This window comes from Siniperca chuatsi, linkage group LG16, assembly GCF_020085105.1.
Source record: "Siniperca chuatsi isolate FFG_IHB_CAS linkage group LG16, ASM2008510v1, whole genome shotgun sequence".
NCBI lineage: Eukaryota > Metazoa > Chordata > Actinopteri > Centrarchiformes > Sinipercidae > Siniperca > Siniperca chuatsi.
This window is the reverse complement of record NC_058057.1, coordinates 10,780,814-10,791,010: the sequence shown is the minus strand read 5'-3', so window position 1 is coordinate 10,791,010 and position 10,197 is coordinate 10,780,814. Positions and strand designations below refer to the sequence as shown.

At 40.3% G+C, this 10,197-nt stretch overlaps 1 protein-coding gene across 2 annotated transcripts; it reads left to right on the top strand.

The window, feature by feature from the left end:
- The first annotated feature begins 991 nt into the window (after positions 1–991).
- On the top strand, positions 992–9,814 carry cipcb (CLOCK-interacting pacemaker b). 2 transcript variants are annotated; one of them, XM_044170282.1, is made up of 4 exons: positions 992–1,353; positions 2,379–2,560; positions 2,650–2,834; positions 4,255–9,814. In XM_044170282.1, exons 2-4 carry the CDS (start codon positions 2,452–2,454, stop codon positions 5,179–5,181), a joined length of 1,221 nt encoding a protein of 406 aa, XP_044026217.1. In that variant the 5' UTR covers positions 992–1,353; positions 2,379–2,451; the 3' UTR covers positions 5,182–9,814. The 2 variants fall into 2 exon arrangements, with proteins under 2 accessions (XP_044026217.1, XP_044026216.1); XM_044170281.1 differs by having other exon boundaries at positions 994–1,353; positions 2,399–2,560.
- The last annotated feature ends 383 nt before the right edge of the window (positions 9,815–10,197 follow it).

The window sequence follows — 10,197 nt, the reverse complement described above, 5'->3', positions numbered from 1 at the left end:
GGAACCTCTGTGTTATTTACTTTTACATTGGTAGACCCTTAGGATGGGTGACAAGTGATGACACTGTGAGCTCTTTCTCTGGCAAGGCTCTGTAATAACAAGGGGTTACGGATATCCACTGATTTGTATTGCATTCACAGTCTTTCTGAGACATGTGAGATGATAGAGCTTTGGTTAGATTTAACAGTCAAGTTTCCTGTATAGTATTTAACATAACAGGATGATCAGGCTCACCAGACAACTTTGTGAAGTGAAGCAAACATTAAACATATGACTTAGTCACAGTCAGAACCCTATTCAAGTTTTGTTTTATAGATGTATTTCAAATGAGTGCCACTAGGTACTGTAGTCCTTTTCAGTTTTTTGGACAACTAGGCCTATCTATTCCTACTTTATGAAGCATTCTCTTGCAATATGTGAAAGGCCTATTATACTGCTATTACTGTGTTAAGAAGCATTTTTTTGTGGTTGTCTTCTCTCCTTATAGGCATGTATGCATACTTCCATCAGAAACCTAGCCACCTCATCCTCCATTTTGTTATTGCAGGCATGGAAAAGAGCTGTAAGAGTAAAAGTAGAGTAGTTCAGAGCAGCAGGCCTGCACGTGAGGACGTTCTGTTCTGAGTGGAAGTGTTTCGTTTAGTTCTTCAAACATGCAGCAGAGAGAAAACTAGCTCTCCTTGGGTTAGCTGTAAGCCAACCAGGCTTATTATGTAATACACCAGAACTTTACGCTCCAAACCTCACGTCACTGTATTCCCCGACAGCACATTTGAGATGTCTGCACTGTACACCTCCTAACGGCGGGGCGAACACAATGTCCTTAACTTGCCACACATTTGGCAGCGGTCACGTTTTTCAGCTGCTGGCTGCGCCGGCCAATCAGAAGCCAGGAAATGCATCAGTGGGCGGGCGTAGCAGCCTGAAGAATGTGACGTGTACGAGACCCTAGACAAGGCCACGCCCTTAACTACCAAATATGGCAGAATGGCTGTAACGAATATCCGGGCCCTTGCATTTTTCGCCGTCCGGGAACAATTGTCTTTAGATGAGCTTAAGCACACGGGCCGCCTATTGCCTATATTCCGTTTTGACGCTCGCAGAGAACAATTAAACTGCAGCGGTTAGCGGCTGTTGCCACCGTGTTCCGCATGTGACACGTACAGGGGAGGGGCGGTCTGACTCGTGTATTGTAATGTGGAACACCGAGTTCTAGTCAACGTAGCTGGGCAGCAGCAACAACCACACGGAGAAAAATAAATCGCCGATAAAGAGCAGACACCTCGATCCGGCTGCAAGCTCACATCCCTCAGCTTTGAAGACAGCGTCGTTGAAACAGCGCCAAGGGAAAAAGTACGCATATTCTTTTGTGTTTCTCAAACGTTTTGTGGTGTTTTGTATCTTTGTATCAGTTAAAGCTCTAGCATTAGCTTTGCATTTAACCAAGTTAACGTTACGTAACGTGGCGTTAGCTAACCAAAGTGCTAACTTTAACTGTCCGTTCGTCTTGTTTGCATTCCTGAAGTGTTCAGTTGGTTTTAGCAGTTAGGCCGTCATACATCAATTCAGTTCAATTCAAAGGGCTTTATTGGCATGGAAGCTTCAAAAACAATGTTGCTAAAGCATCAAAATATAATTTGTCCAAATATTTGGGCAGCACACAAGAATAGTAATATGAACATTAACACAATATTAAGATTGAGATATACTGTATGTATGTGTGTGTGTGTATATATATATATATATATATATATATATATATATATATATATATATATATATATATATATATATAGTATATACTCAGTATATCAAATATTATACTCCAAGTAACTCCCTTTTCAGATGTCATGCAAATGTAACGTTTATGGTATACGTTACTAATACGTTAGCCTCATACCAACACAATTTAGCAACGTTGTTATCTTTATATTTTTAGCTAATTTAATACTTTGACATCTGTAACGTTACTTTTTACAATATTTTGTGTAACAGTTATAACATCTATGGCTTTTGTTGTTTTTATTCAATTATGTTAATCGTGCAAAACTAGGAGAGGTTAATAGATATGCTGTTTGTGAAAGAATTATGGGCAGACAGGTAATATTATAGGCTTTCATTGTTCATTACACTCACCTGGAACTGTCCAGTAGCTAAGGTCAGAAAAACTGTAACTGTTAATGCAGCCTTTAAGACCAGGAAGAGGCGTTTGTTTTATATCACAATATTAAAATAACTAGTATAACTAGCCCCTTTTGTGTTTCGTGTGTATATATATATATATATACATACACACACACACACACACACACACACACACACACACACAACTCTATTGACATGAAAAGAGGGTCCACTGAGTGTTGTTTGATTCCCAGCCTTTGATATGCTGATGTAGTTGCTGTGAGAGCTTGCTGAGCCAAGGACATTGTCAGTACAGCGGGAAAGGAGATGAGCACCAAGAGGAAGGCAGAGAGCCACTCAAAGGCAGCAAACAGACCACACATCATGAAGTCTGGAGACTCCCGGGCTGATTCAGAGAGAGACTCCGGATTCTCAGGTTCGACCTTGCTCTTCCACAATTTTATGTGCTTAGATTATCAGGTATCACTTAACTGAACCCCATTTACTCTTCTTCCTGGCCTATAGATGCAAGCTCAGAGCACATGAGCACAATGGACACCGCAGACTCTGAGGAATCACCCTTTCCTGTTGTACAGCAGGGACAGCAGACTACTGGCTCGGGGCCCCAGGCCTCTAAGCTGGCTGTGGTAGGAGGCTCCTACTCCAGTCTCTCTCCCATGATCATCATGAACAACATCCTTCTCAAGCAGGTACACTGCTGCTACACTGCAAAACCTTAACCCTGTAACTGAAACCTTTATTACCTCATAACATTATCTGTGTGGATGAACTTGTTCTCCTCTTCCACTCAGGTTCAACCCTCAACCTTTTTAACTTCAGGCAATGATTTAACCAGGTCACAACAGGAAAGTTGTGGTCCAGTTTTATTGCGCCTGTGTTTAACTTGAATGTGTCTCACAATCCAGTCACAGCTGCCTGTCACCAAAAAAAAAAAAAAGACTGACCAAACACACACGGTCCAGACTCCTTGCTGACCAACAGACATAAAAGTAAAGTAGAAGTAGCTCAAAATTAAATTTAGATTTCATTAAATAATGAAAATAGAAAAAAAAGATTAGACAATGAAAGCCAAGAAAGATGTTTAAATGATTTATGGTCCTGTAGTAAAGTTATTTTGACCTCATTTTGTTGAGCAGAGTAGTTTTGTTAACTAAACTCAATGGTATCACTCTAGTCTGTGTTAAACCTTACAACAAACATTTTCATTGATTAGATAAAAAGGCTTATTTACATTACAGTATGTCAATACAATGTCAGCTATTAAAATATATTTGTAACTTGTAGGCTTCTGTTTAAATAGAATTGTTGCTGGCATAGTTTGTGCGTTTCAAGTTTCGAGTTATTTTGTCTGTATTTTTTAGTATTTTACATTGGTACTAGTTATACCCCATTCTGACAGACACAGTGATGTGGGTCTAACCTGCATCTGCAGTTTGTCTGAATGAATGGACTGCACGTCAGCACACGTCATCCGACCCTCCTCCTGATGGGTTGAACGCAGGTGACCAGGCATCTCTATTAGGGATGGAAATCAATTCAGTAATATTAGCGTACAAAATTAATTTCAGTGCCTACAGAGACAAAGAGGAGAGCACATATGTGAGGGCAAGTGAGAGTGTGCGAGATACTGAGAGAAGCTTTAATTATGTAATGTAATTCCATAGTTTAACAGTGAAGTATATAGAACTACACTGCAGGCTAGAGTCTCTGCTAATGGTGACAACCAGCGATTGACCTGTGACAGCTGTCTCATGAACGTGTGGTCTGTAGACCTGCATCATGCGTCTGTCCCCTAAAGGGGAATTAGTTGTCATAGAACAACTGTTTGGTTTGATATGTGGCCATGACAAAACTGGGAGGGCAGTGGTGCTGAAACTATTTCTGACAGTTAATCAACAGAAAAATGATGAATTCTAGAAAAACTATTGCTAATTTTAGTTATTTGTCATATACCAAATGTTTAGTTCATATCATTATAAAGTTTATAATTTATGGGTTCATTGGCTGATTAGTAAGTAATACATTTTAGCTGGAAGTCTCTGAGTGTTGCGGTTCCCCACTTCCATACACTTTTTAAAGCTCTCAATTTTGACTTTGTTGCCTTTGCAGCCTGGAGATAATCCTCCTGCTCTGAAGCCCTGGGGGTTTAGTCCCACAGTGGAGGTGGTTCAGCCTGTGGTCCAGCAGCCTCGGGTGGTCTTCCTTCAGCCTGTGGTCTCTCGTCAAGCTTCCCCTGCCCACAAAGAGGCCTCCTCTAGACACCGACGCCCTAAGAAGTATCTTCCAATCCTGAAATCCTACCCCAAGATTGCTCCACATCCTGGAGACAGCTCCAGTTCCTCAGGGAGAGGAACTGCTTCCTCATCTTCCTCCACCTCCTCCTCTTCTTCTTACTCCTTTTCCTCTTCTTCAGGGTCAGAGACAGGTAGCAGTTTGGCCTCCAACCACCAGGAACACAGAGAGAAGCAGCAGAGAAGTCTGTGTGATGGTGCTAGTAACTCTGGCTCAACCACTCCCAGTCTTCCTGCTACCCCCAGCACCATGTCTCCTCAGCTTCAGAGCCGACTTTCTCTCCACACAACAGAAACCAGTGCCGGCAGCAGTCCTGCCAGGGAGAGGCCTTCATCAGCTGTCAGCCAGACAGAGTTTACCACCTCCCTGTCTTTCACTCACGCCACTGGCTCCAAGAAACAAACACTCCCTGTTCCCCGGAAGGTCACCCAGGAGAACAGCTCAGGAGAATGTAACCACAGTGACGGTGATGCTGATACAAAGAGGAAGCGTTTCTGCAACACTTACAACATCCTGAGCAAATCTGGCCTGCTAGACATCGCACTCCGCACCAAGGAGCTCCACCGGCAGAACCGACGCACCCAGAACGACCTAGACCGGCTAAAAGAACACACAGACCTCTTCCTTCAGGCGCTGTGTAGCGGTGACACCAGCATCTGTGTTAAGCTGCAAGCCAGCCTTCAGGAGGAAGATGGTGAGAAAGAGGGGGAAAGAGCTGCTCAAACCAGTTTAAAGGCAGATTAGACCTAGACTAATGCTAGACAGTAATCCTTTAGACTGTGATGGGCAAAGGAAGGCCAGGTTTTGGGGTTGGAGCATACAGAGAGAGATGGACCGAAAGTAAAGTGCTCCACTATACACACCCACCCCCAGACTCTCTCACACCGACAGTGGGCTGTGGCCTACATTTTGGCTGCCGACTGCCTTAGGGCCCTGACACATCAAGCCGACCTCAAAGAATTGGTGCAGAAAAAGACTTTTTGTTGCCTCTGTTAAAAGTTGCACTTAAACTCATCATAACACTATAGCTGGTGGCCAGTTGACCGCCAGCATGCACATATGTTCTGAACCTGTGTGAGAGGAAATATTTTAGTCAGCAGTGTGTATTTGTAATCCAGGAAACATCACGGAAAGCAAAGCAAACTACACCACCATTTTTTTTTTTGGCCAAAGAAGTTGTGACAATTGTCTAATTCTATGCTCAGATTATGACTTGAGAATATCGGCATATGCCCTTTTTTTTTTTTTTTTTTTTTAAAGTTTCAATGGACATCGTACCTACCCTGCTGTTGTCAGCCTGTGGTCTTTAGCCAGTGCAAAAAGAAAAAGTAGAGGTGAAAAACAAGAAGCAGCCAGACTTAATCAGTGAAATCAGAGATTTGCTAGGTCAGTCAGAGAGCTCTCTCTAATTGCCTCAGTCGCTAATTCAACATCTTAATCATCCAAACAGCCACAGATAAGGTCCGATTAGTGCCATCAGTGAAGAACACACTGCAAAAATTATGGACGGTGGTTATCCACACACTTAAAGTACAGCCCGGTCACCAGCTGTGGGCTTGGTGTGTCAGGAACCTAAGGTCAAACAAGGCCAGAACCACAGCTCACTGTTCTGCCATACTGAAACTGCCTCTCTGCTGCACAGAAATCTTTTCCTCATTGGCAATCAAGACCCAAAAGCTATGAGAGATTTGGATCTAAGGCATGAAGGGATGAACAAATACAAAACTTTTTTTCACTGAATGCACAATACAGGCTCAGAATCTGAAAGCTTGATTAAAGCCTCTAAGACTGGATATTTAAACTTTAACAGTGCATGACGAGGTGTGTGCAGTCAAAGTGTGTACATAATCAGAATTATTTTATGCAGCAGTTACAATAATGTAAACTCGATGATTATAACAGGCTAATGGAAGTGTTCTCATGTCACCTCGAATGTGTCCAGGGCCTCTTGCCAGTCAGCATCTTTTAAATAGACAAACATGTGCCTAAAGTGTCTTTTTAGTTCCTGCTGCATTTTAAAACTTGATGTGAAAGATTTGGCACACCCCATTGAAGTTTCACATTCCCATCATGTTGATGGCAGCTGTAATGCAGTGCAAACTGGCTGGAAATAAAGCTCTTAACCATTTTGATGCTTCCCTGATAACATCCCAGTGTAAAGGGTTCTTCCTATAGTTCAAACATTTTTATTGTTGAGACTTGTGTATGAATTCTTTTTTTTTTATACATGGATGTAATTTAATATGGTAATACTGTCTAACTTAAGTGCAGACCTTTTCTGTTTAAAGTTCTTTTCTGTTTTCATCTGTATGAAATATTAATTGTGTGAACCTTTTTCGAGTCCGCTAAGACAACCATCGAGTCAGGTTTCTTGATGAAGACATCAACGTTGGGCCTCATGAATCCAGGTTTTTACTTTTATTTGACAAAGAAAGTCCAACAATTACAACATCCAAATTAGGAACACTTGTGGAGTTTTGTGATTCTTTATTATTCATTTTTTTGATGTTTATAAATGATGGCCTTAATATCCACCCAATGTATGTTACAGAACTTTGCATTTGCACTAAAATAATCTCTAGTAGCTCTGAAGCAATTTCTGGGCAGAATTTAATGGCAGCTATGGTAGCTCATTTTAGGCAGACTGCAAACATCGTTTAGGTTTAAGTTGCAGTACTTGAAGTGCATTGTGAGGCATCATACACACACTAGCAGTGTATACATACTATTCCTTATAAAAAAAAAACAAACATACTATTCCTTATAGTACAGCCATGCATAACATTTACATTGGAAGTATTTAACACTTTGTCTTTAACTGTATAATAATATTTGATGTGATGATAATGTACTTGCTGTGCTTCGGTTAACTTAAAATGGCTCATGAGGAACATCTCAAGTAAGGGATAATTTACAGTCTACTTTTGTAGGCTTATCCCATATGGAGTAGAACATAAATACAGCTAAGTTAAAAAGTTCATGTGCACTTGTGAGGGTCATGTATTCTGCGACCAAATGTACGCAAGTCTTTGTCACATAAACTCAGAAGTTTGGGTTCTTTTGTGAATGAATTGTGGGTGTTCTGAAAATAAGGTCTGTTTCGTTTTATATCTCAGCTTTCATATCAAGGGACTGGAGCGCACCGATTAACTTTCAGTGTTTATTTTGTAAACAGACTGTCTCAGAGTCAGTGGGCATTTTCACTCTGAAGAGGACACAGTAGCAGATGATACAATCAACAATAAACACTGTAAATTAATCAGCATGTTTCAAATTTTAGAGATTTGATGTGTTTAGGGTCATATTCCTACTGGAAAACCACGCTGGGTCTAACATTCAGCCCTCTGGCTGATAGTTTGAGGCCATCTTACTTACTCCACCCAGCTTCTTTTCTGCAGTGCACTAGTTCCACTGTCAGCAAAACAGACTCAGATGCATTGTGCAATCTTTTGGGGGTTGATTGGCTCAGTATCTCCCCTCTAAACATCGCTGTGATTATTGTGGCCAGATAAGTTACCACAAACCCCTTTTTCTGAGCCCATGTCATCAGCAGCAAACTTCAGTTGAGCTCCTTGTGTCTTCCTATTATAATGAATGTGATTCAAGCTAATGGGTGAAGTTAAACTGGCTGACACATAAGTTTCCATCAGTATTCAGTAACAAACACTAACCATGCTTTTAATCCAGAGGCTGTTCAGAAGACCCACAATTAATTTATAAAGGAACCTAAAGATGTTTTTTGTGTTTGTGTGCTAATTACACACATTTTCCAAACGTCAAAAATAAGTGAAATTCCTACATGCCGTGACCTACGCATCTCTTACAAGTGTGTAAACCTTACGACCTCAGCTGTAAATCTTTTTTAGCTCTCAAATCAAGGTTTTAAAAGCCACAGTTGGCTCACTGCAAAATAATTCCTGATGAATGGAAAAGAAAAGATGAATCTTTTCAAATGGCTATAATATTTGTGATATTGTCACTGTAATAGATCAGTAATTTGTTTTAATACCACGTGTCCTTAATGAAGGCCTTATTAAGACATTTGAGCCAGGACAGCAGCAGGACTGCTGGCACTATTTTGGTCTTTTGCCTTGGCCAAAAGCAAATGCCAGTGTGTTTGAGCTCTTTTTACAGCTGTCACACATTCTTCAGAGTTGAGACCCTACCAGTGCAAATGTTCCTTTCCACTATTTCTTTGACCAACAACACATCTCACACATTTACCTGAACCTTAAATATCTATAATTATTACATCATTCATTTGAAGTCTTTTGTAGACCAATTCCTCCTGAATCAGATGGACAGACAGATGCTATATTCTTGGAATTAATGTTGATATTGTTGTTTCTTAATGGGTCACTGTAGAGTCTAACAATCTTCCAAATGGTTTGATGGCCGCCTTCTGAAATTAGATCTTGCTGTTCCGATACTGGTTCACTGCCAGTGGAATAAATGATGGTACTGAAATATCAAAAAGGTCAATGAAGTTTTGGCTGAAAATAGCACAACAATGCTGGTCATGTTCATCTTTTTAAAGAGATTTCCTTGTTTGCTGCAGTCAGCTTTTACCATAACACATTTATTTATAAGAGGGTGGTTACCATCAGGTCACTGTAATCTAAAGTTTGGTTTTGCTTACATGGATCCACACTGCTGTGGTTACTCTTTCTTGGATCCTGTCCATGTGATTGACTATTAACTCAACTGTATCAAACCATAACTCTGAAGCCACTGCTTCATATGCTACATGCTGTGTCATGGATTGTCATTGCCGTTGTCGTGACATGATCATATTATGTGACCGCAATTTCCTGTTTTCAAAACAAGAAGTTAATTGAAAAAGAGTTCAGACCGGTTTTGCTTGTACAGAAGCACATTTGTAATTTTATAACACTGGATTTTGAGTTTTATATCTAAATGTTGGCAGCTTTGTTTCCTCTGTGCGTTTCAGTCTACCTTCTTTCATTTTAAAGATGCTAAAAATGTTCGTGAAAAGGATTGTGATTGTTTTATTAAAATGTTTCAGTAGTGCAGCAACAGTAGTGATGGACAAAATGATCATTAGCCCAAATATTTGTTGTTGTTTTTTTTTAAGTGAAACAAAGGAATTGTGGTGGAAACATGATGGACTCTACATGATGGCTGAATGTAGTGTGGCTTACTGGCATTTTTTTTCTATTCTAAAAATGTAAATGCAGAAAGTTGTTGAAATCCTCATGGGACTTGCCACTGAGGACATGGAAATAATGACACTTCGGCTATACCAATCAAAGATCAATAAACTAAGATCAAGAAAGGGTTTGATGTAACATGCTCTTTTTGTACATTTCGAGTTAGAGACTCATTGCTCGTGTAATAAATGTCATTCCAAAGGAAATGTTCTTGTCTGGTATGATGTTATACGCCTCGTTGTTACAGTGATATCCTTCCAAATGAATGGTACTGCGTCTTGATTGTCCAAAATCACTTCAGACAACATTTTAGATTACATGGGGAGGAGAAGCACTAAGTATTGAATCTTGGAGAGAGGCGAGAAAGAGGATCACTGAAATGTTTATTTTTGGAGTTTTCCACACACCTCTCTCATCACACTAGCAAACTGAGAAAAAGCATGTGGTTAAATAGAAATCGGTGGGATTACACTTCAGGAGCCATAAAGCTTATTATGCATTTATTCCTCTGCAGTCAAATATTGTGGGAGGTTTTGTTTAGAATTTTTGGTTATCTCTATGCTTGCTGTGAATAGCCCAAAATCATATG